The sequence below is a fragment of the Phyllobates terribilis genome, unplaced genomic scaffold (assembly GCF_046119375.1).
Source record: "Phyllobates terribilis strain yellow unplaced genomic scaffold, ASM4611937v1 Scaffold_9__5_contigs__length_417890890, whole genome shotgun sequence".
Taxonomy (NCBI): domain Eukaryota; kingdom Metazoa; phylum Chordata; class Amphibia; order Anura; family Dendrobatidae; genus Phyllobates; species Phyllobates terribilis.
The window spans coordinates 148162313-148189426 of record NW_027362769.1 but is presented as its reverse complement, the minus strand read 5'-3'; the positions used below and the strand labels follow the sequence as shown (position 1 = coordinate 148189426).

General features: G+C 43.9%; 1 protein-coding gene across 2 annotated transcripts in view; it reads left to right on the top strand.

The window, feature by feature from the left end:
- Positions 1-953: 953 nt before the first annotated feature.
- The window catches only part of GALNT13 (polypeptide N-acetylgalactosaminyltransferase 13), a 556185-nt gene continuing 530024 nt past the window's right edge, over positions 954-27114 (top strand). The window contains exon 1 of one of the 2 annotated variants that reach the window (XM_073647160.1): positions 954-1633. In XM_073647160.1, coding sequence (XP_073503261.1) covers positions 1489-1633 — 145 coding nt within the window. In that variant the 5' untranslated portion in view covers positions 954-1488. The remainder of the gene's footprint in view (positions 1634-27114) is intronic. The other variant, XM_073647161.1, reaches the window with a different exon arrangement.

Sequence of the window (27114 nt, the reverse complement as noted above, 5' to 3'; positions counted from 1 at the left end):
TGACTTCCCAGTCTTGCCCTTGATACGTGGAATTTTGTGATATCGTGGTGATGTCATGGGTTTCCATATCAGTCCGCTAATGAAATGTACCTGCAGCCGTGCTGCGGAGGACTGCGCCTTGTTCACTAGATGATACTATTGCAATGATCCCCAAATTGCGACTGTCCAGCATGCCCTGACAAAAATTGGAAACCAATGTTGTACTGTGGTGTAAGGGTCGGGTGCAACGTCTTTCCTAATTTTAATCAAGGTGGTGGCTTCCTGATCTTAAGATTTAGGTATTAGCATTATGCATTGCTTATATGCTGTGTAGCCTATTAACATGCAATATACATGCAGGATCAGGATATATATATGTATATTTATATATATATATATATATATATATATATATATATATAATTCACATTTACTATACATGCACCTTGCGTCTTTTCTGATCTAATATAGACGTAAAGAAGGGATGACCTCTAAAATTTGCAAACATGGATAATACAGGGACAAACACACATTTATATTTGTTGCTTTTTTCCAATGTTGCAACTTAGTAACTATTTACAATTTTGTAAGAAATCCCAAAAGAAAATTGATAATAAATGCAACAAATAATGCAAGATTGTAATGTCAATCACGGGAGTCCTAGGTCCACGAGATGAGATGCAGTACCGTCTTCCTCCGCTGCTCCTCATCCTCTCCATCTCTCCTCTCTTATGTCTGGTCTATTACACAGCTGCCTTGTCTTTTGCAGCCTTTTGTGACCTCAATGTGCAGCTGATCTGCAGACATACAAAGCGCTCAGCATTTATTCTAAGCTCCCTCTGTTTAACCTTCTGCTTTCCAAACTGCAGTCATAAACTAAATTGTCGCCTGCAATTCCAAAATGGGAATTTTTTTTTTTTTGCATCCAATCAGGGGCTGAGAGTCCTCGACCAATCAGGTCCCTGGTTACATTCTGAATCCTGGTTCATAATATCTCAAGGATTCCTTGGCGAGGAATCAGTCATGTAAGGAGGTTGTGTTTTACATTCCTCTTGGCTGTGTGTATTTGCACGGATGCATGCAGAGGAGATGCTAATTTTCGCAGAAAGACAAGCCAGAATTGGAAAAAAAAAGGGGGCTGAGCAAGTGATATAGGAAAAAAAAAATAAAAGCCCCCCTCTTCTCTCAAGTAACCTGGCAACACAGAATCAGCAATTCCATACAGTTCTCCTTTTCTGCATCTTGTCACCTCTAGCTGCTGCAGGCAAATCGCATATCAAGGTGCCCAGGCTGGATCCATCAGCCGTGACAAATGCATTTCAATTAGCATCCGTCACAATCCCGAGGCCATAAATTAGCCTTAAAAGTTCATCAGTCGTCTTTCTGCTTTTAATTACGCTGGGATGTCCTTTTCCGGGCTTTCATGCTGGATTATATCTGGGAGGTTTGGACCGGTTTCAGCTGTGGCTCGTTCTCATATAGTGTGACAAGTAGAATCCTATTAAGGACATGAGAAGATTTATCTATTGCAAAGTGGTCCTGGCCACGTCGTTGGTGTGGGTGCTGGTGGATGTCTTTTTACTCCTCTACTTCAGTGAATGTAACAAATGTGATGATGACAGAAAGGACAGATCTTTACTGCCTGCACTAAGGGGTAAGATTCAACTCTATCAATGCATGGTCACTTTGTATAGGAAACATGCTGCAGCCAGGAGCAGGAGCTTCAGGTGACATTGCAGAAAGCCGTCTATTGTGCATACTGCAGATTGTAGGCAGCAAGATACCTAGGACGTGGTTAGATTAGTCATCTGTGAGCAACAAAGTTTCAGCCGGCCAAAAATAACTAATGCATGCGAAAGAAGTCAAAGATACTTTACATGTAATGATATATTTGCTGTTTTGCTTCGACTCTTTGGAACCATGTTGGTCAACTATGCAACATGTGTCACTAAAACAAGCTTGACTGTTGCCAACTCCTTTACTTTGTTCTTGGTCTTGAGTTGTCATTGAGGCGTCTTCTGTAGTTCCAACAGAGTCCATAGCACCAATGTCAATTAATAATCTTTCTAATGATATATTTATTGTTTTGCTTTGACTTCTTGGATTGTATATTGACCAACTGCGCAACGTGTCAAGGAACAAGAGTCAAGCCTTAGGTTGTCATTGAGGCTTCTTCTGTGACTCCGACAAAGTCCATGGCACCTATGTCAGTTAATACTCTCCCTCCAATGATACATTTTCTGTCTTGTTTTGACTTTTTTGATTCTATGTTGGTCAACTGAGCAATATGTGTCAAGGGACAAAAGTCGTTGAGGCATCTTCTGTGGCTCCGACAAAGTCCACGACACGTAGGTCAGTCAATACACCCCCTTTAATGATACATTTTCTGTCTTGTTTTGACTTTTTTGATTCTATGTTGATCAACTGAGCAATATGTGTCAAAGTAGTAGAGTCTTTAAATATTTTTTCAAATAATTGAATTGTCATTGAGGTATCTCCTGTGACTCCATCAGAGTCCATGGCACCTAAGTCAGGCAACATTTTCCTGATATATTTGCTATTTTGCTTGAAACTTTTTGAACAACATGTTGCTCAATAAAGCAACATGTGTCAAGAAACAAGTCAAGCTCGACTATTGCCATTTCCTAAGCTTTGTTCTTGGAGTTGAGTTGCCATTGAAATGTCTTATGTGGCTCCAACAACATTGATGGTACCTATGACAGTCAATATTTTCCCTTTAATAATATATCTGATATTTTACTTTGACTTTTTTGGACATCATGTTGGTCAACTGAACAGCATGTGTCAAGAAACAAGTCAAGCTCCACCCACTGTTGTCATCTCCTAAGCTTTGTTCTTGGAGTTGAGTTATCATTGAAATGTCTTATGTCACTTCAACAGAGTCCATGGCAGCTATAACAGTCAAAATTCTCCCTTTAATGATATATTTGCTGCTTTGCTTTTACTTTTTAGATTCCATATTGGCCAACTGAGCAACATTTGTCAAGGGACAAGAGTTAAGCCTTCTTTAAGTCATCTTCTGTGGCTCCGACAGAGTCCATGGCACCAATGTCAGTCAATACTATCTCTCTAATGATATATTTGTTGTTTTTGCTTTGAGTTTTTGGATTTTCTGTCGGTCAACTGAGCAACATGTGTCAAGGAACAAGAGTCAAGCTCGAGTATCTCCTAAGCTTTGTTATTGGGCTTGACCTGTTATTGAAATGTCTTATGTGACGCCAGCAGCATTCATGGCACATTTGAAACAATGGAAAAGCCATCAATGGCAGTCCAACCCATATTTTATGGACCTCTTGATGACATTTTTGCTATTTCTATTCAAGTTGGTTGTCCTTTTAGTTCTAGATTGACTTTCTATGTTCTATATGTTTGAGGGTTTCTGAGATGACCCAGTACATTGTATAGGCTATATTCTCCCTTTAATGATATACTTGAAGGTTTGTTATTAGAAATGAGTTATCACTGAAATGTCTTATGTGACTTCAACATAGTCAATGGCACCTATAACAGTCAAAATTCTCTCGTTAATGATATATTTGCTGTTTTGCTTTGACTTTTTGGGGAAATTTTGTTGGTCAACTGAGCAACATCTGTCTAGAAACAAGTCAACCTCCACTGTTGTCATCTCCTAAGCTTTGTTCTTGAAATTGAGTTGTCATTGAAATGTCTTATATGACTTCAACAGAGTCCATGGCACCTATAACAGTCACAATTCTCCCTTTAATGATATATTTGCTGTTTTACTTTTAATTTTGGATGTTGGCCAACTGAGTAACATTTGTCAAGGGACAAAAGTCAAGCCTTCAATTGAGGCATCAACAGAGTCCATGACACCTATGTCATGTCTCTCTAATGATATATTTGGTGTTTTGTTTTGACTTTTTTTAATTTAATGTTGGTCAATTGAGCAACATGTGTCAAGGAACAAGAGTCTTTTGATGTTTGTTCAAGGACTTGAGGCATCTCCTGTGATTTCATCAGAGTAACAGAGTCCATGACACCTATGTCAGGCAATATTTTCCCTGTAATGATATATTTTATATTTCGCTTTGACTTTTTGTACATTGTTTCTCAACCAAGCAACATGTGTCTAGAAACAAGTCAAGCTCCACTGTTGTCATCTCCTAAGCTTTGTTCTTGGACTTGAGTTGTTATTGAAATAACATGTAACTTATGTGCCTCCAACAGCATTCATGGACCTATGACAGTTAATATTCTCATTTTAATGATATATTTGATGTTTTGCTTTGAATTTTTTGGATTGCATGTTGATCAACTGTGCAACATTTGTCAAGAGACAAGAGTCAAGCTTGAGTTGTCATTGAGGCATCTTCTGTGGCTCCGGCATAGCACCTATGTAAATCAATACTCTCCGTCCAATGTTACTGTATAGTTGAGGTTTTGCTTTGACGTTTTGGATTTTATATTGGTCAACTGTGCAACATATGTCAAGGGACGACAAGCGTCAAGCCTGACTATTGTCATCTCTGGACCTTTGTTCTAGGACTTGAGTTGTCATTGAGGCATCTTCGGTGTCTTAAACTAAGTTTTGATAGTCAAGGTTCCAAAAAAACAGGGGTGAAACCATCAGTGGAGGTCCAACCGATACTTGATGCACCTCTTGATGACATTTGTACTCTTTCTATTCAAGTTGATTACCCTTTATGCAAATTTTGACAATGAATTTAACTCAAGATTGACTTTCTATGTTCTACTCATTTGAGGCTTTCTGAAGCTACCCAGTACATTGCATAGTTCTATGATAGCACAGATTGAAGTTGTTCAAGGAAACATTACAATTCACAAAGTAGATTAACATTTATTGAAAAAAATTATTCTGTAGTTGAACAAGAACCTTTAAAGATGCTTTTCTAGTATTATCAGGTTTAGGTAAGAAAATATTGACCGTCTCCATACAGTCCTTAAGATTTAACCCTGGAAATTGCCGCCACAGGCAGGGAACTGATGGATGAGGAAATTTTATGTATGGATGGTCCCCAAAACAACAAAAAAACCTATGGAACCAAAGGCAAAAAATATAAAAGTATAAGAAGTTTTTTAATTTTTCTCAATAAATTTTATTAGTCTATAACCGGTTTTAAATATAATGACATTGACTCATTATGATGAACTACAGTATGTCTTGTGATTGGTGTAGCCTAGAAATATGGGGTTTTATGAGAATAAAAAAAAAAAAAAAGATTTGCTCATTTTTGAGCACCACTTTTGAACCCATAGACCCGTTTACGTGAACGCTGCAATACCAAGCATATCCAATGGAGTGGCGCTGTATTTGGAATAAAAGCAGACTGCCATTCTATTTTTGTTCAACCTATTTTACGATAATCCCTTAAAGTTATTTAACACTTTGATGTCTAATCTACAACAACCCGTCTATTTACAGATGTAGTAATGGTTAGACGGGAAGTCTATATCCAATTTTAGGGATTCTTTTGAATCAGGTCCATTATTAGCAGTAGAGGCTGCTCCTTGTTAGGTGAGCATGCTAAATTTCTATCCTCCTTGGATACTTCCTGGGGTTTGTATTTAATCGGATAATCTGGTTAGAATATATTTGATTGCATAGATGGAACAGAGCATACAATTTGATGGACAGAACTCTTGCAAGTAGACCCATCATTCCCATTTCTACCCTTAGGGTCCATGTACAATGCAATGCTGAATGCATACATTTTCTAAAGACCCTAGGGGTCTATATCAATAACTCTTGGCAGTTAGGAAAGGGCAACTGTACAGTATAGCGTCCTCTTAAAGCATCATATTCTACCTTAAAAACCAATGCTTCTGATGGAGACCACCTCCTTCAAACATCATGTGTTGCACCATAGCCGACTTGGATTGCTCTACCATACATATGTACCTTGGGATCTGAAGCAGTGGTGTACCGCCAATGGCGGCAGACCACGCCACTGCTATGGGGCCCGTGGCCGGAGGGGGCCCGTGAGCCGGGAGGGCCCCAAGCGGCGTGGGAACGAGGAGGATACGTGAGTAGGAGATTGCGGCGGCAGAGGAGCGGCTTACGGCAGTGGAGGAGCAGGGCACACGTAGTACCCCTACCGGCAGAACGGCAATGTGCCTGTGCCATAACTTAGGTTAGCGCTGGAAACACACAATAACTTCCATGATAGTATGCAGTCAGCATTTTATTTGTTAAAGGCACAGTCCCTTAAAGACAACCCTGAACATCACACAGGGGGTCCTACATTCAAGATCCCCATATACAAGCCAGTTTAGAGCTGCTGACTAGTATCACCTGCCATTCTGGATAGACTTGGCACATTCATATTCATCTGAATGGCCACATTTCCCCTGCATTGGCCACCGCAGGAGAAATTTCCTAACCAAAATTAGCAGTTTTACCGGGGACAATACCTTTAATTAATGCATTATTATTATTATTATTAATAATAATGTATGTATTTATTATGCAAGACCAGGGCCAATGTTATCACTTTAGTAAAATAACTCTGAGTTTGCAAGGAATCATCATGTCAGTTCTGTAGAATTACAATGATTTATGCAGTGACGTTCGTAATATATGATTTATTTGGGTACAACGCAGTATAATATATATTTATATATATATACTGAGGAAGAATGGAGTGATTACACAGCAGTTTCGAGATAAACGTCTGCACTGAATGCAATGAATAATTTGCCATTTGCCAAATGAAAATATATAAATTGACATAGGCTTATTTATGTTAGGCCGTAAAAAAACACTTTGTCAAAGAAATCTCTGAAGATCATTTCATGAGGCAGATTCCACCGTGTGTGTTATTTTCTGATGGACCTTTAAAGCCTGTGGGATCTATGGGTACTCCAGTGGGCCAGTACGATGAAGTCCTGAAATATTTCTACGAGCTGGAGATGTGTCTCTATTTGCATCATTGTTGCCAAATGTCCCGGATTTCTGGAACTCCTGGACTGAAGCAGACAGGGTTATGTAAATTTCCCCCAAAAGTGGGCATTCCAATCTCAGCCAAGGATGTTCCCGGGAGGGACAGACCTGGGGTGGGGATATATCTAGAACATCTAAAAATATTTTTTTATTATTTAATGGCCTTTGGCTCCATTGCGACTTGATGGATGAATGCTCTGTAGGAAGATCGATCTTGTGCAAGCCTAGATAGGTCCACCAGGGTCTTCTCCACCGTTATCTTGATGCTGGTCTTCCTCTTCACCTTGTTCCTTCTATTCTTTCGACCATGATGTCTTTGGAGAGTACAACTAAAGGAATTCTCAAAAGTAGGGCATCTAAAATTAAAGGAAGATTAATTTATTTGTAGGGATGAGTAGACCCATGGAAATTCCGGTTTTCTCTCTCTTTCTCTGCAACGGATTTCCCCCGGAACTCTGAACATTGCAACGGTCTTCCAGGAGAAGCGCATGTTCGGTGGGACTTTTAAGTTCTGATTCGCTCATCTCTATTTATTTGGTGTCTTATATAAGGGGTCTTGAATTGATAGAAATAAATCAGAACGGACAAGAGCCAACTTGGAAAAGGCTGAGAGGTCTATGAGCAAAGGTGAATGATTTTTCTATGCATACATTGTGAAGTCACTTAAAGGATTTCTCGCTTTATTTTTATTTTAACAAATATTTTGGAGACATAATTTTGTGGCACTCACTCATATACAGGTGCATCTCACTAAATTAGAATATCATCAAAAAAGTTAATTTATTTCAGTTCTTCAATACAAAAAGTGAAACTCCTATATTATATAGAGTCATTACAAACAGAGTGATCTATTTCAAGTGTTTATTTCTGTTAATGGTGATGATTATGGCTTACAGCCAATGAAAACACAAAAGTCATTATCTCAGTAAATTAGAATACTTTATAACAACAGCTTGAAAAATGTTTTTAAAATCCGAAATGTTGGCCTACTGAAATGTATGTTCAGTAAATGCCCTCAATACTTTGTCGGGCTCCTTTTGCATCAATTACTGCATCAATGTGTCGTGGCATGGAGGCGATCAGCCTGTGGCTCTGCTGAGGTGTTATGGAAGCCCAGGTGGCTTTGATAGTAGCCTTCAGCTCGTCTGCATTGTTGGGTCTGGTGTCTCTCATCTTCCTCTTGACAATACCCCATAGATTCTCTATAATAGATTCTCTATGGGGTTAAGGTCAGGCGAGTTTGCTGCCAATCAAGCACAGTGATACTGTTGTTTGTAAACCAGGTATTGGTACTTTTGGCAGTGTGGACAGGGGCCAAGTCCTGCTGGAGAATGACATTTCCATCTCCAAAAAGCTTGTCGGCAGAGGGAAGCATGAAGTGCTCTAAAATGTCCTGGTAGACGGCTGCGCTGACTTTGGTCTTGATAAAACACAGTGGACCTAGACCAGCAGATGACATCGCTCCCCAAACCATCCCTGATTGTGGAAACTTCACACTAGACCTCAAGCAGCTTGGATTGTGGCCTCTCCACTCTTCCTCCAGACTCTGGGACCTTGTGGAGTGTGTCAATGACTGCCTTCTGGACATCTGTCAAGTCAGCAGTCTTCCCCATGATTCTGGAGCCTACTGAAACAGACTAAGGGACCTTTGTAAATGCTTAGGAGCCTTTGCAGGTGTTTTTTGTTAATTATTCAAATTTACTGAGATAATGACTTTTGTGTTTTCATTGGCTGTAAGCCATATCATCAACATTAACAGAAATAAACACTTGAAATAGATCACTCTGTTTGTAATGACTCTATATAATATATGAGTTTTACTTTTTGCATTGAAGAACTGAAATAAATTAACTTTTTGATGATATTCTAATTTAGTGAGATGCACCTGTATAAGTATCACAGGTTCTCCTCCTGTACTTGTTTGCGCAGCCTCCTGTTTCACAATGGCTGCTGGTGAAGGAGCATGTGCCCAGACCTGTCCATCCACCTTGTCCAATTGAATAAGACAACATGGGGGAGCTGTTTTTCCATTGGAGGAGGCTGATCACATGATCATCCAGGAGAGCTGTGCAGTTAGTGAGGAAGGCGGCACTAACAAACATTTATACCAAAGATTCCCTAGATTCTGTTGGCTTAAAATAATTAATTGAAGTGAAAGCGTGTCTATATGTTGTGTATTAATAAAAATAAAGGCTCGTGTTAATCTATTTAAATTAATAACAAAATCAGCTTTGTAACAGATTACATTGCCGTACTCCTAATAAATGTTTTGATTTGAATGATGATGAAACATATGTGACTTTTGGAGTTCCAGCTCCATCAGTTTTTCCTTATTTCTATAAAATCACAACTGCGTTTTCTTTTGTATTGAACATACTAAGATTAAAGATATTAGAAATTAACCAGGACCCCTTATTGAAAAATAATTATCCCCCTCAAACTTAAACACTGATAAGGTTGTGTATTTGTATCTATTGCATTATTTTATAATACATAGCCCCCAAATTTGGAAGATTGGAAAGAGGGACAAGCTACAAGCACCGCAACAAATTATTCTACAAGCCACAACCTTATCCCAGCCCCGTTTGTGCATCCACACAGAAATGATGCCCCCCATAAAACCTCTTAGTGTTTCCATACTGTTAGATACCCCTTTCATGGACCTCTCACAGATTGATGCCTTTACAGCTCTGCTACAGAGTATGATGCATCCAGAGTGTCCCCCCCACACAATGATGTTTCCACAATGACTCCCACACACAATGATGTTCCTACTGTACCCCCTACACATAATAATGTCCCCACACTTCCCCCCACATATTATGATGTTTCCACAGTCCCTCTGCAAACAATGATGTTCCCACTGTGCCCCCCCCCCACACAATGATGATCCCACATTGCTCCCACACACAATGATGTTCCCACAGTGCCCCCCACACGCAATGATGTTTCCACAATGCCCCCAACACAATGATGTTCCTACAGTACCCCCCACACTCAATGATGTTCCCACACTGCCCCCACACACAATGATGTTCCCACAGTCCATCTAAACACAATGATGTTCCCATTGTGCCCCCCCACACAATGATGTTCCCACAGTGCCCCCCACATGCAATCATGTTCCCACACTTCCCCCCACATATTATGATGTTTCCACAGTCCCTCTACAAACAATCATGTTCCCACTGTGCCCCCCACAAAATGATGATCCCACATTGCTCCCACACACAATGATATTCCCACAGTACCCCTTACACATAATAATGTTCCCACACTTCCCCCCACATATTATGATGTTTCCACAGTCCCTCTACAAACAATGATGTTCCCACTGTGCCCCCCACACAATGATGATCCCACATTGCTCCCACACACAATGATGTTCCCACACTGCCTCTCACACAATGATTTTCCACCAGTGCCCACCACATACAATGACGTTGCCATAATAGCTCAACACATGATGTACCCATAATCCCACCTACACACAATGATGTTGCCAGGGTGCCCCTACTCATGATGATGTTCCCACAGTGCCCTCCTCACACAATAATGTTCGTATAATGCCCCCACAAACAATGATGTTCCCACATTCCCCACCACATATAATAATGTTTCCACTATGCCCGCCACCCACTAAGATGTTCCCACTGAGCCCCACCCACACAATGATGTTTCTACAGTGCCTCCCACATGTACTATAATGCTCCCACAATGCCGTCTCACACACACTATGATTCCCCCCAGTGCCCCCACTCACACTATTTGATTCCCTTCACACTCATTATGATGCCCTCACATTTCCCCCAACACAAATAATAAGCTGTTGTACTCTGCATGGCATTTGACTTGGCACAGGAGGCGCCATTACACCTACTATGCAGAGACTCAGGCTTAATGGTGGAGCTGACGACTCCTTGCTCCATCATGGTATTCAACTGTATCTAGATCTTCAAGATGCAGATACAGTAAAGATTAGGACATATTGCCACCTTCTCAAATCCAAGGATATCCCACTTGTCCAGGACAATTAAGAGGTATGATAATACATTGTGCTGGTTTTGTAATTTTGGTTTTGTTACATTGATAAAAAAAACTCATCTAAGGCAACCATTACAGCTCCCCTATGGTTGTCTCTCATAATGCATTACAGTGCTCTTATGGCTGTTTACTTCTCTCAAAAGTGAAGCTGTATGCACTTCGCTCATGGAAACCAGGGGCCTGCAGAGAGATTGGGGCCCGATTAAAAAATCAATATGTCCTTTTATAAGTTTGCCCTGTAATTGCGATTTAGATTCCTACTTTTTCAAATCCAATTGGAGGAGTGTTTTGGTGCTAACCCTCCTCCATGGACCTCGAAAGAAAAGAAGGGTTTCCTCCATGGTGGGCTTGGATGTAGTGGAGCTGCAACTAGTCTTTCCATCACCCTTTGGACAAGGCAAACTTGCTTGATACCCAGCAACTTGGGAAAATGTTGGCCCCTAGCTACGTTCCCGAATGTAGATGTGAAGAAATTTCCAATGGCTACACCTTTTCTGCTCAGTGAGATGTCTCGTATAAAAACCTGTCCTCTTAGGGTACATTTGTCTAATAAACTAGTGTGTTTGTGGGGGGTTCTATTGTTTGGGACCCCCTATATGATTGAGAATCAAGAGCAGATCCATACAAACTGCTGCCCTCATGGAGAATTCTTGCTGTCCTTATTATAAGGACGGACATTCATCTACGAAGCCTCCATGGAATACCACATTTCCTCCGTACTTGGATATCTTGTGTAGACATGGATGCTCCAGACTAGCCCTCAGCTATATGATATTCTTGGCTGCGCCATGATTGGCATCTTACTGATTTGCTTAAATAAGCAGCATACACAGCTCAATGAACCGGCCCTTGGCTTTGTCACTACATTTTGTTATAGGCCGTGGTCAGATTGAGATGAGACGTGAATGAAGGAGCCATCTCTGCTGGATGTTTCTACATCTGATGCTTCTGGAGATCAGCAGAATTATTTTTTGTGACATAATACCTGTATACAGTTATCAGACTACATGTATGCACAGGTATATAGACAGTGTCTTGGTTGTACATAGAAATCCTTTGCAATATATTTTTTGCACTTTTAGTCTATATAATTTTTTTTAAAGCAAAAACTACTCTTTTTTTTGTATTGTTTTATTTAAAGGGCTGCTCCAGTGATACCTACATTCTCATAGGGAGGTGAGCGGCACTGATGGTGCCCTGTCTAAAGATTCCTGCTGTCAGGACAGGCACTGTACACCTGTCCAATGTATTAGAATATGATCTGCGAAACGGCGCCCCCTGGAAGAAGCGAGGCGAAACGGCGTCATCGGGGTGCTGCACCAGTGCCACTGGGACACATTCCTTTCCTCCTGGCTGTAAGTAACAGGCCTGTTTAGGGTGTTTAGTCTATTTTCTACTCCATGGTTTTATGCATAGGGTTACATAGGTAGGATTCTTTGCTGCTGGCACTTGCACTTTAAATATCCATTATTGATTGTCTATCACTAGGAGGCAGCACCTTTTTTGACTTTAATAGGCCTACCACTAACCCTTCACCCTAGAGAGCCCTACCCGTTGTATTTGTCAAATTATATCTTTGTATATCTTAAGTATTCAGCAATTGGATGGATCCCTATTTTCATAGCTCTGTGAGATTTCCCTGCTTAATTTTATAACAATTGTTCTGGCAATAATTGTAACTTTTATTTAATAAAATTGTGATTTTATCCATTGGTGTGTCTGAGACTCCATTATACCCACCAATGATACTTGTAATGGGTTAAGTGTTATATATATTGATACTGGAAGTGGCATATATTTCTTTTTGACATGTGCTAATTTAGTAGTAGGAGTATTAGTATTATTAGTATTATTTATTTTTATTTGATTTTTATTAGTAGTATTATTAATAGTATTATTATTATTTATTTTATGATTATTTACATTATTATTTTTGTATTATTTTTATTATTATTAGTATCATTATTAATTTATTAGTATTTTTATCATTATTATGTTATTATTCTTATTTATTTTATTATTAATTATTTTACTATTTTATTGCTATATCATTATTTTACTTTTGAGTACATATATTTTATGTATTATTTTGGTATTTTTTTGGGCGCCTGTGAGTTGTGAAAAGCAGTTTAGGCACTTGCTTTACAGCAGCCATCTGGATATGGATCACTATGGATCACCTCTGTAACAAAATGACTCATTGACTTCCATGGGAGAGTGTTATGGGCATGCTTTGTGACACATGCAGAGGTCATTGTGCAGGGAGAGAGGAGGAGATGAGCTGTTCCCTCATTACTAATGGTGTGATTCTGTGTTATAATAGAGATTTTACCTTTCTTTGTAATCCTGCCTACGATGATAATGTGATGACTGCTGAACACTACAGTAAGGCTTAGTTGTCAGGGTGAAAGCTGCAAGAATTCAGAATTTATTTTGTTAAATGTAGAATGTGAAATATAAAAAAGTGTTCGAGAATGAATATTTAAATGGATTGTTCCATAAACAATATTTATCACCTGTAGACAGGATTAGTGATGAAAGTGGGATTGCTGGGGGTCCGGATGCTGAGACTCCCACTGATTCTGAGAATTGGGGCTCAAGTGCCCTGTTTATAAGCATGTGCGACCACTTGAACTCTAATAGACAGTTAATGCAGAAGTTAGTGGTCGCACATGCCCAGTGTGCCCTTCATGTGCAAAGGGGACTATGGGACCCCAGTTCTGGTGATTACATATTCATTTATGTATCTTCTACCATGTGAGCCGGTGATATATGTTGTTTATAGGACATCACAAATACTTGATGTAATCAATAGATTGTTATTTATATAATAGATACCAATGCCTTCCTCTTTCCTATGTTACAGTGATTGTGTGGATTCTCACTGTTTAGGTGGATCTCATCTTCTTCTTTACCAAAATTAGTGTTGGTGGAAAGAGGGACATTTATACCCAGCCAGGTTAGAACTGCTCATTTTTTGGGACCATGGTGGAGTTAAAGGGACAGAGCTGCTGTAATCCATGCCCATTTTTGTACCATGACCATCTAGAATTTGCCTGGGATTGTGTCCAGAAAATCGAGACAATTCTGTCAAATTCGGGACTGTTGGCAGCTATGCTTCTTATGTTATAGTAATGGTAACCTTGACATATTTATAAGGCACAGACATTTACCGCCTACATAAAAATGTCCTTGGTTAAAGGGGCTGACCAAGTCTTAAATATATTGATGGCCTATCCTTAGGAAAGTTCATCAATATCAGATTCGTGGGGATCCGGCATTCAATACCGCTCTAGGTTACTTCAACTCAGCTCCCAAGAACAGCCATTACAAAGTTTACGGAGCTATGCTGTTCCAGCTCTGTGCACTGCATACGCCCAAATGTCTCAATAGCTGCAAACTGCTGTCCGGTGGTGGTCCATTGATGTTAACCCTGGTACCCGAGGTTAGCTAATCAATATATGAGTCCTGGGTAACCCCTTTAATCATAAACATTCTCCAATATGGCTAATTAATGGATGAGATTACCCATTGAAGTTTCTCTGAAGCCATATTTGTATTCATACTGCATGCCCATAGAAAGATATTTCGAAGAAATGAGTTGATGGAAGAGGACAGTGGAAGAACGCGCATTTATCATTTATTCATGTGTAGTCATTTTGCTTTTGTGGAGGAAATATTGTTTATACGAATGCATTTCAAGACTCGTAGTCCGACCACTGCATTAATACTGAAGCAGTTATATAGATTCAAATGTACATTGCTATAGACTCCTGTGATGATCTAAATGTGGTTAACTCAAAACGCAAGGGTCCTGGGTTATGCTATTATTATATGAGCATAAAACGTAGTCCAGAAGAGCATGTCTGTGTGATATGGTGCCACACAGAGCGTCCTTAATATGGAACTATGTGGACGAATGTGCCGCCAATAAGGCCCTGTAAATATAAAACATAACTAAAGAAAAAAACATGGACCACACATCCAACTGCGGCTAAGCAGAATTCACAAAACTGAACACAAAGTTGTTGAGATTTTGATCACAATGTATAAGCCCACTGCCACGTCACTGTGCAAGGTGCCCCAATATGAGACCACATGGAAGGTTAGTTTTTATCGTATGGCAGCCATTGTTTCTGGGGAATGATGCCAGTGGGGTGATGTGGTCCAGAGTCTTGGGGGGCTTTTGCTGGCAGTACGGGTACTGTGGAGTATCTGGGTCTCTCCCCTGATGCCATGGAGTCGTCATGTCCGGAGGTGAGACATAGGGACCAACTAAGAGGTTTGCCATGACATGTCAGTGGGCTTATAAATTCTGATCAAAATGTTAATTAAGAACCTCGTGTTCACTTTTGTAAATCTTGCTTAGCCGCAGTAGATTAATGTATAATATATGGATGTATGGTCCATGACTTTTTTCTACAGTTATGTTTTATATTTACAGAGTCTTGTTGGCGGCACATTAAGTCTTATAGTTCCATATTAAGGAGAATTAGACGTTCTACGTGGCACCATATCACAAAGATAATGCTCTTCTAAAATGTTTTTTTTTCTACAGCTATAGCATTCTGTAAATAATAATTCCACTACAATATATAAATGTCTGATCTTATCTTAAGAACACTTTTCTTTTACTTATTGTGTTTTTTTTTAGGTATTTTTTTACTATCTTGTGTCCCTGTAGACATCTCTGCAGCCGTCTGTTCCTTCCCATACTCCTAATCATTATCGATTTTCTGTTAGTGGAGCAGATTAACGTTAAAAAGTGCTAATATTCAATTTATAATTAGTCGGAAATATTAAAGCAGATGGATCCTTGTATCATGAAGAAACTAAATGTAACTATTTAGAAATGCAATAGTTTTGCGGTTCCTTTTTCCCAATATCAGGACTTGATTTAAAACATTTGTCACTTAATTTTAGGAGTGTTCCAGTTTCAGAAATCCCCTGTTCCTGTCTGCAGTTTTAAAAAAGCAAGATATTCTTTACTCACCCTCCCCAGGTCCAGTGCTGAGTCTCCGCTGCTTCACTTGGTATCTGTTATTGTCGTTATTACTTAGGTCAAGTTGACAGCGCTGCAGTCAATCATTAAGCTCAGTGTCTCTGATGGAACAAGCCGCTCCGAGCCGCTAAGCTCACTGTTTGGCTGCAGCGCTGTCGATGTGACTTCAGCGCTGCAGGCAAACTCACTCAAGAAGGGGCATCAAGTAGCGGCTCTAGACAGAAGTGTTGTATCTTAAGTTGTCCCCAATGTATCCAACTTCGTGCGTCACTTTGATAAATTCGGCACAAATAACGGCAACGCAGCCGCCAGCAAAATGGATTTTAAAAAGCCCCCCCGATAATGACGCCCCCTTTATATCTTTATTACACAGTCTGCCGTTTCTTCTCCTTCGCTCGTCTCTCTCGAGCTTGGTTCTTGATATTCCCTACAAGTATTCAGCTCTGCTTCTCAGCAATCATTATGAAGATGTGGAGCAAAGATGGCAGAATACAGGAAAGCCACTTAATGTTCTTATTAAGAGCCCTCACACAGAGCAGATGGCCAAGAGGCTTTAACAACTTTATTTTTTTTATTTTTTTTTAATCTCTAAAATCCTTGAATTTATAATTGTCTTAAACTCAGCCTGAAATGCAGCAGAACGACATCTGAGACCCCCCGGAGGTGATGAGAGACGGAACAAGAGTGTGGATCCAGCGTGATACAAAGATTCACATACATTAGCATGGCAATCTGGTCGCGGACGGTCTCAGGGACCTTAGCGTCGAAAATACCGTCACAATATATGGATTCCCATTTGGCTCTACTGGACATAAAGTGATTTAGTGGTCTCATTATTTCTGCGACTCATATGTACGTGTGGTCTACAATGTAGCAGAAGAGGATCCGTCAGCTTTCCTGACATGACTGACGCAGTAAATATTTACAGTATGTTGCCTATTAAAGAAGCACTCCTCCTCCTCCCATCAAAGTGTTTATCCTCTTACTATATTGCAGTCATCCTATTATATACAGTAGCACTGTGTACTTACAATTGCTCATTTTGCCTTTCTACCCAGACAATTCTTCTATTTTCTCTCCTCTATGTAGAAGGAGGAAGTTTCTTTTCCCTGCAAAAATTATTCCCTTCTTCACCTCCTGACCCAGCTGCTCACTCGTCCCCCAGCCAGGAACTTTTGCAGTGACTGATGACTCATACAGGGAAAATAGACCTCCTTATTCTACATAGAGCTTAGAAGGATTCATCTAGTCAGTTTTTAATCACGTGATGTCATAGACCTAATGGAAAAGAGAAGAATTATCTGGGTAGAAAGGCAAAATGAGCAATTGTAAGTACACAGTGCTATATAATATGATGACTGCAATATACTAAAAGGATAAAACTTTGATAGGAGGAGAAGTGCTTCTTTAAGTAACAAATGTGTAGCATCTTTTCTTAAAACTCTGTGTGCCATTCCACTGTTATTCTTCCTGGAAATGTGTGGGTAAACTCAGAGGTTAACACAATTGCCAATGTCGAATCAGAGCTAACAGTGTTAGATTATATAGAGCCACATCCTATTAACTGGGAAAATACAATTTCAGGAGGAACAGCAGAGGAATGGCACAATACAAATTTATAAGTAGCTAATCTTCCATCTATCTATCTATCTATCTATCTATCAATCATAATAATAATAATCTTTATTTATATAGCGCCAACTTATTCCGCAGCGCTTTACAATTCAGAGGTTCATATACAACAGTCATAAGTAACATAGTTAAAGATAATACAATAATTAAAGCAAAAATAATGATGACCCTGCTCGTAAGAGCTTAAAATCTACTATGTGCTGGGGGTGACACAAAGTACAGGAGCTTATTTACAGTTATGGTCCAGCCATCTCGATGGAATGGGGGATAGATAAAGGCTGCCCCAGCTCATCACCAGCCAGTATTTGTAGTGCTTTTGGGGTGAGATGGAGTTTGATGGAGAATTATGATCTGAGAAATAGTGAATAGTCTATATATAAAAGAACTTAGATTAGGGAATGTGAAAGGTTGTCCTAAACAGATGTGTTTTTAGGGAGCACCTGAAACTGTAAGTTGTGATTAGTCCTAATTTTCTGTGGTAGAGCATTCCAAAGAATAGGTGCAGCTCGGGAGAAGTCTTGGAGCCGGGAGTGGGAGGTACGGATTAGTGCGGATGTTAGTCGAAAATCGATTGAGGAGCATAGAGAATGGGTAGGCCAATAAACAGAAATGAGGTCGGAGATGTAGGGAGGTGCCGTACTGTGGAGAGCTTTGTGAGTGAGAACAGGCAATTTAAATTGGATCCTATAATGTACGTGCAGCCAGTGCAATGACTGGTATAGCGCGGAAGCGTCCGAGTAACGATTAGACAGATAGATGACTGTTGCTGCAGCATTCAGGATGGACTGGAGAGGGGAAAGTCGAGTGAGGGGGAGGCCAATTAGTAGAGAGTTACAGTAGTCAAGGCGGGAGTGGAAGAGGGCAACAGTGAGGGTTTTTGTTGTTTCCAAGGTGAGAAAGGGGTGGATTCTAGAGATGTTCTTCAGGTGCAAACGACAAGAGTGGGCAAGAGATTGTGTATGGGGGGTGAAGAAAAGATTGGTGTCAAACACAACTCCCAGACAGCGAGTCTGCTGACTCGGCGTTATTGTGGTGCCACATACGGAGAGGGAGATGTCCGATTTAGGGAGGTAAGTAAACGACGGGAGCAGAAGAAGTTCAGTTTTGAAAAGGTTGAGTTTAAGATAGAGAGCAGACATGATGTTGGAAACTGCGGACAGACAGTCTCTGGTGTTCTGTAGTATAGTGGGGGTAAGGTCAGGGGATGTGGTGTATAGTTGTGTGTCATCAGCATAAAGATGTTACTGAAAGTCAAATTTGCTGATGGTCTGTCCATCTGTGTAGAGAGAGAAGAGAAGAGGGCCAAGGACTGAACCCTGAGGGACCCCAATAGCAAGAGGAGGAGGGGAAGAAGTAGAGCCAGCGAACGATACACTGAAGGAGCGGTCAGAAAGATAGGAGTAGGACCAGGAGAGAGCAGTGTCCTTTATGCCGATTGAGTGGAGCATAGAGAGTAGGAGGGGGTGGTCAACGGTGTCGAAAGCTGCAGAGCGGTCAAGAAGAATGAGCAGAGAATAGTCATCATTACGTTCTACTGTCAGAAGGTCATTGGTCACTTTGATGAGTGCAGTTTCTGTAGAATGTAGTGGGCGGAAGCCAGACTGTAATGGATCTAGGAGAGAGTGAGTGGAGAGGTAACGGGTAAGGCGGGAGTAGACCAGGCGCTCCAAGAGTTTAGAGATGAAGGGGAGATTGGAGACTGGTCTGTAGTTGTTTGTGCAGGAAGGGTCAAGAGAGGGTTTTTTTTAATAATGTAATAATAATGGAGTGTTTGAAGGAGGAGGGGAAGATACCGGAAGAGAGGGAGAGATTGAAAATTTTAGTTAGTTGACTACTGGAGAGAGAGACTGGAGTAGGTGAGAGGGAATGGGATCAGTGAAGCATGTAGTGGAATGAGAAGAAGAGAGGAGCTTCTTCTTCTGTGACTGGGTCAAATGTGGAGAGTGAGCCAGAGGAGATGTGGGGAGGGATGGGAGTCACAGCAATTGGTGTCTGGGAGCTAATTTCCTGATGGATATTCTCTATTTTCTCTGTGAAGTAGGAGGCCAGATCCTCAGCACAAATCTATCTATCTATCTATCTATCTATCTATCTATCTATCTATCTATCTATCTATCTATCTATCTATCTATCTGTCTGTCTACGAGGGGCATTCGTTAAAGATTTCCCCTGACCAACTTCTGTTTATGAGGACGTTGAAACTTCACATGTGTAATGATATAAATCTCTATAGGTTAAGTGCCAATTTGCAACTAACGGTCTTGATTTTACAGGTGCTGAAGTGGTGTGAAGTTTGATAATGGACCCAGTGGAATACAGAGCAGTCATCAAGTTCCTTTATTTGAAAGTCTGCACACCAAAGGAGACGTTCGATGAGATGAAAGAGGTTTATGGTGATGATTCCTCATCATATGATGTAGTCAATAACTGGCATCGTCAATTGAAATGTGGTCGGACTTCGGTGCAAACAGCTCCAATTCCAGGGCGACCCCACTCTGCTATTGATGAACACATCATCCAGCAAGTGGAGGTTGCCATTTTGGAAAATCGCTGTGTAACCATTCACCACCTAGCCCAAAATATCAAGATTAGTGTGGGGTCCGTGAAAAAAATCAAGGCTATCTTCACATGCATAAGGTATCCGCTCACTGGGTTCCCCGGCTGCTCACACCTTCCTAGAAGCGGGAACAAGTCGAATGCTCTCAGGCTCTATTGACGATGTGCCATGAAAACCAGGAGGACTTTTTCAACAGACTGATCACACAGGATGAAAGCTGAGACTAAAGTCCAGTCGATGCAATGGCAGCATCATGACTCACCGCCTCCAAAGAAGGCATGTGCCCAACCCTCGGCAGGCAAGGTCATTTCATAGTATTTTGGGATCAGCACGGAGTAGGATTGATGGATTTCCTAGCAAAGGGTACTGTGATCACTGGGGCATACTATGCTTCACTGCTGCAGAAATTGCGGGAGGCCATCAAAACCAAGAGATGTGGCATGCTCACCAAAGGTGTCCACCTTCTACAAGACAATGCACCAGTTCACAACTTACATGATGCCCAAATGGAAGCATGCTCCTGTGGCTTTGAAATTCTACGGCATCCCCCTTGTTATGATCTGCAAACAAGAACTAAGGGAAGAAGGGGAAAGCTTTCCCTACAGTAAGACTAAGCTGAATCCCTATGATGTAGCGGGCTGCCTGTTCCTAGCGAACAGACCTGCCTAAGTCCTAGGCTAGTCTTAACGAAGACCTATAGAATAAAGGGAAGGGGTCCCTAAAAGAACTAAGGACTGGAACAAAAATGGGACACCTCCTGAACAGAGAAAGTCGTTGCAGAAAACAAAAGATAAACTGACAAAAAGATACTAGAGGTCCCAAAGGACCAAGCTAACTGAGAGATATAGGCACTGAAGCACCTGGCTAGCAAAACAGTCAAACAACACTGTAGTCCAGCACAGCCAAAAAGGCGGAGCTGAAATATAAAGGCAGATGGTCACGTGACCGCAAAACACAAGATGGAAAAAACAAACAGGAGGATTCTAACACCCCTTATTCACCCGCACTTGCACTATTGGACTTCCACCTCTTTCCAAAAATGAAGTTATTTTTGAAGGGCAAGCATTTTCCAGATGATGAGACTCTGATTTCCAAAGTCACAAAGTGGCTTTTGGAGCAACCTGTCGACTTCTACAAGCGAGGTGTTTACAGTTGCTTAAAGAGATGGAAGAAGTGTTTGTCCCTAGGTGGCACCTATGTAGAGAAGGACTAATAACTGTGCCAAGTTTCATTGCTCTCAGTCCATAGGAACTGGGTCAAGGGAAATCTTGAATGAACGCCCCTCGTATCTATCTATCTATCTATTGTCCATATATATCTATATCTCTTGTCTTGTTATTTTCACCTCCGTGCTACTGAGCACGTACGTCCACCAATGATCATGGACTTACACTCCAGCCACAAGAGAATCAGCAGAGGGTGCTACTACAAATGAAAATGTGAAAATGTAATACATTTACAAAAACCATGCTATGATTAATTGACATATACAATTATACATGGTAAATATTGTACACTTTTTTCCTCTATTAAGTTTTTGAATAACCACTTTAAGAAAATCCGCAAGAAAGCCTTCATGTTCATGTAGCACCCCGAGGACTCGGCTGCTACAGGGGTATTGCACCTCGAACCAGAGGTGTGGTATTCCACTCCCGGGTAAGGATGGAGTGTGGGACAGAGCTCAGATAGCTGCATGCACTACACTCACCCCATTTCCGGGGGACAGAACAACGGTACTCCCACCAGATAGATGTGCAGGTACGACAGCGTCTGTCCCTGGCTGGAGTGGGGGGGGGAGGAACATCCCAGTGGTGTAGGAGCAGACAGGGGAGGGACTCTGGGCATAGGTAGGAGCCCATTGGTTGCATTGACACCAGGGCTCGGGTGTCAGAGGGAGTATATAAGGTGGGCACCATCTTAAGACAGGGTCTGTTCAGAGAGGAGCTCAGCCAGAGAGGGCTGACAGGGAGCTGTGGCTCCGTCTGGGCCCAGCTCCAGAGCTAGGCCTGAAGCTGAGAGAGGAGAGAGGAGGAAGAGGAGAAACACGAAGAAAGGCCCAGAGACGCAAGCATAGAGGGAACCCTGAGATCCCACGAGTGAACTAAAACGGGTGAAGGGTTGGCAGAGAAGGGTACCGGATCCCAAACTGGTGGAGGTCAATCATCCTTAGCCAGGAACCGGAGGTCGTGGTCAAGCTTTGGCACGACCCCTTGCCACATCCACCAGGAAGGCACGCCACATAGGGTCAGGAAAGCCAGAGAGAGGTTTTGCCCCATAAGGCCCGAGGAAGCCGGACATAGGTGGGTCCCTGGTGAGGACGGCCAGTAGGAAGGAAGAGAGGGGAGCTCTGGACCACGCTCTGGAACTGCCTGGGAGTTGGCCGAATCCCGTACCTGGTGGACGCAGCACGGCTCGGGTGGTCACTGCTGGCCAAAGTGACCGGAGCAACAACTGTGAGTAAAGCTTTTGAAACTGCACTACCAGACTCCGTGTTTCGTCGTCGCACCTGCACCACCAGTACTGGGACATCCGCACCATCACCCCCATCATCAACTCTACAATAGCTGCCCTGAGGCAATACTCCTCCAATGGGGAGTCATCCCATCTTCAGCTGCACAAACAACACCAGCCTCAGCGGTCTGCCCTGCAGCGGCGGTTTCATAACCGCAATCCACGGGTGGCGTAGTCGAACATTCTAACATCTACTGCTAAATACTGCCACTCAGTTTGACTCCCTGGGCACGGACCGGGTCACCGCCACGAGACTACTACCCCTATCTGATCCGGCTCTGGGTAAGCCCCCGTGCACGCGATGCCGCATGACTCAGGTCCAGGGGCGCGTCAACTTTGGCGTAGTCGGCAGGATTACGTGCCCGCAACCGACGGGTACTGCGTGCCTGAAGAAAAGTTCACATTTACCGTAAAAAGGAGTCTCCCGCCAATTCCGGAGGGTCCCCGCCATCGGACGCCATCTCGGATCGCTTCCCGCCGTTTGCCCGCCATCTGCAGCCTTTTCCCGCCATCCACGGAGTTTCCCGCCATAAAGAGACGATTCCCGCCATCTGAGACGATTTCCCGCCCTGGCAGAGCGGACTCCATTATGGGCGTGCCAGAGGGTGGCAAAAGACCACCTCCCATCGTGGGCCAGGTCCAAGAATGGCGCCAAAAGCGGAAACCGCCCCCACCAGCAGAGACTGCAATGATAGAGATGTCCATCAGCGTGAGGGGGCTGCCCTTGGAACTGACTGTCACCAAGTTGCCCCGGGACCACCCTCAATGGGGGCGGATAGGGAACAAAACAGAGAAGATGGGTGCGGCCTGGAGGAGTCTGGACAGATCGCACCCGGAGATGGAGGAAGAGTCGAGCAGCACCGACCCTGTGGTCCGGAACCTGTTGCAGGCTGCCACCCCAGAAGGCCTGGTGGAGATCCTGGCACAGCTCCCCAGAGATCGGGAGCGTGCACAGACCGCGCTGGAGGCCTTGGCCCGGAAGATGGCCCGGGTACAGCAAGAAGCGCTGGCCGAGTGGAGGAGAGAGATGGTCCAGCAGGCTGGAACCCGCCAGCAGAAGATGCCACCCGCAACGTGGAGCATGTCTGCCCCTGAGGATGGTACAGGAGGAACGGAGGCCGGAGACGCCGCCGCGGAGGGAGCCGCAGAGATGGAAGCAGGTAATGGGGACGTCATCACCCCGTGCCCAGTAGCCGCAAGCCTGCCCCAGCTCCCCGTCGCAGAGCCCGAAGTTCCACTCACCGCGCCCGTTGCTGCACCGCCGCTGCTCCCGACTAGGCCTCGAGCGGCAGGAGCCGCGGTCGCGCCCTCTGTTACGCCACGCCCCTTGACCCTGAGCGCGGCAAAAGAGGAAGTGCCCCCGGCCTGGTCGCAGGGCCGAGTACCCCCGGGCGCCGCAGTCTCCACAGCGCCCTCTACCTCCACAACGCCACCGGCCTGGTCGCAAGGCCTGGTGAATCCGGGCGCCGCTGCCCCTCCAGCGCCCTCTTCCCCAAAGGTGCCATACCTGGATCCACAGAGGATGCCTCCGGCCTGGACGCAAGGCCGAGTACCTCCGGGCACCGCTGCCCCCACAGCGCCCTCGACCTCCACAGTGCTGCCCCTGGGCGAAGATCTCTTTGCACAACATACCAGCCCGGACGGGCTGCCCTTCGTATGGCCACCGGAGTACGTCAACCCCCGACTCCGGAAGGAATGACCCCTGTGCGAGCCATTGATCCCGGCACCCGCCAACATTGTCCCGCTCCCGTTGGAGGAGGCCCAATTTGCATGGGACCCAACCGGTGAAAACCTCATGGGGTTCACCCAAGAGACCCGGGCGGCCGCAGCCCAGCGTGAGGAGTGCTGCCGTCAACAGCTGGAGGTCTTTGGGAGAGAACGGCGAGAGAGGCGGATCCGCGAGGAACAGCTGCAGGCCCAAAGCGCGGAGCAGAAACGCGGGGCCCGACGAAACCCCCGTGCGGCCCACGGTCCCCGCGCCAACGGGACCGTAATAAAGTTCCAGTTGGAGCACGGCTGGGGCTTTATACGAGACCACCGGACCCCCGGCGACGTCTTTGTCACCCGCAGGGATGTCGAGAGCCACCTGCCGGAGGGACACCGAGGTCGTGACCTTTACCCGGGTGATGAGGTCACCTTCACCCGGCATCAGTGTGCCAAAGGACCGTACGCCCTCCACGTACACCGGCTGACTGAGGAGGAGATACGGTATGAGGAAGATCAAGAGGACCCGGACGGGTCTGAAGACTACCCTCAGGAGGAGACAAGGAGAGGACACCGCTACTGAAGGGAAGTAGCATAAACAAAGGAGTTGTATATAGTTACCCGTCAGGGTACCAGAACTGTTACAAGAACTGTTATGTGAACTGCTGCTAATTGAAGTGTGGTCCCCGTTGGGACTAGTGTGGAGTTATCAAAAGGAACTGTTACCTGTGTGCCCCTATCCCTAATCAGGCTGAGGACTGTGAGCAGCCGTTTCCTTAATCCCCACTGGCCGAGGACTGAGAGCGGCCACCCTGTAAATAGTTGCGCTTCCTAAGGCGCCCCCTACTGGTTTTATAAAAGGACAGCGTTTCTACTTTAGAACTAGTGACTGTTGCCCTTTACCTGGTCATAAGTTACACGGTGACCAGAGATCAAGGACGTGTTGATCAAGAACGTTTTATATGAAGGAGTTTTATATTGAAAGTTTATGCTGCTAAGACTATAATATAAGAAGTTACCTGTAATGTTATGTTTTCTGATAATGTTTTTATAATGTTTTATATGTTAGTGTGTACTTTAAAATTTTTGTATGTCTAAATTGTTTTGCTCTTTTCCAGCCCGAGGACGTGCTGTGATTTACCAGGGGGGAATGTAGCACCCTGAGGACTCGGCTGCTACAGGGGTATTGCACCTCGAACCAGAGGTGTGGTATTCCACTCCCGGGTAAGGATGGAGTGTGGGACAGAGCTCAGATAGCTGCATGCACTACACTCACCCCATTTCCGGGGGACAGAACAACGGTACTCCCACCAGATAGATGTGCAGGTATGACAGCGTCTGTCCCTGGCTGGAGTGGGGGGGGGGGAACATCCCAGTGGTGTAGGAGCAGACAGGGGAGGGACTCTGGGCATAGGTAGGAGCCCATTGGTTGCATTGACACCAGGGCTCGGGTGTCAGAGGGAGTATATAAGGTGGGCACCATCTTAAGACAGGGTCTGTTCAGAGAGGAGCTCAGCCAGAGAGGGCTGACAGGGAGCTGTGGCTCCGTCTGGGCCCAGCTCCAGAGCTAGGCATGAAGCTGAGAGAGGAGAGAGGAGGAAGAGGAGAAACACGAAGAAAGGCCCAGAGACGCAAGCATAGAGGGAACCCTGAGATCCCACGAGTGAACTAAAACGGGTGAAGGGTTGGCAGAGAAGGGTACCGGATCCCAAACTGGTGGAGGTCAATCATCCTTAGCCAGGAACCGGAGGTCGTGGTCAAGCTTTGGCACGACCCCTTGCCACATCCACCAGGAAGGCACGCCACATAGGGTCAGGAAAGCCAGAGAGAGGTTTTGCCCCATAAGGCCCGAGGAAGCCGGACATAGGTGGGTCCCTGGTGAGGACGGCCAGTAGGAAGGAAGAGAGGGGAGCTCTGGACCACGCTCTGGAACTGCCTGGGAGTTGGCCGAGTCCCGTACCTGGTGGACGCAGCACGGCTCGGGTGGTCACTGCTGGCCAAAGTGACCGGAGCAACAACTGTGAGTAAAGCTTTTGAAACTGCACTACCAGACTCCGTGTTTCGTCGTCGCACCTGCACCACCAGTACTGGGACATCCGCACCATCACCCCCATCATCAACTCTACAATAGCTGCCCTGAGGCAATACTCCTCCCGTGGGGAGTCATCCCATCTTCAGCTGCACAAACAACACCAGCCTCAGCGGTCTGCCCTGCAGCGGCGGTTTCATAACCGCAATCCACGTGTGGCGTAGTCGAACATTCTAACATCTACTGCTAAATACTGCCACTCAGTTTGACTCCCTGGGCACGGACCGGGTCACCGCCACGAGACTACTACCCCTATCTGATCCGGCTCCGGGTAAGCCCCCGTGCACGCGATGCCGCACGACTCAGGCCCAGGGGCGCGTCATTCACAAACATGGCAAAACATTGATTTTCCTTTATAATGTTGGCACACATATATAGAATTTAGGTAGTCAATTCTGCAACACCTTTCAAAAATAGCATGGCATTGTCTGGTAAAATGCCAGACGCCATCATGGAGATCACTGATGTCCGTCATACTGGGTGTTTGGCACTTGCATTATTTTTTTTTTAATTTCTGTTCTTATAATGGAAGAGAAATCCAGATATTGCACTGCAGATGATAACCGAGCCTGAATTATAAATGTTTTATAAATGTGATTGTCAGGCATCCCGGCACAGAGTGGTTGCTTTCTCCATTATCTCCTGATTTTTGA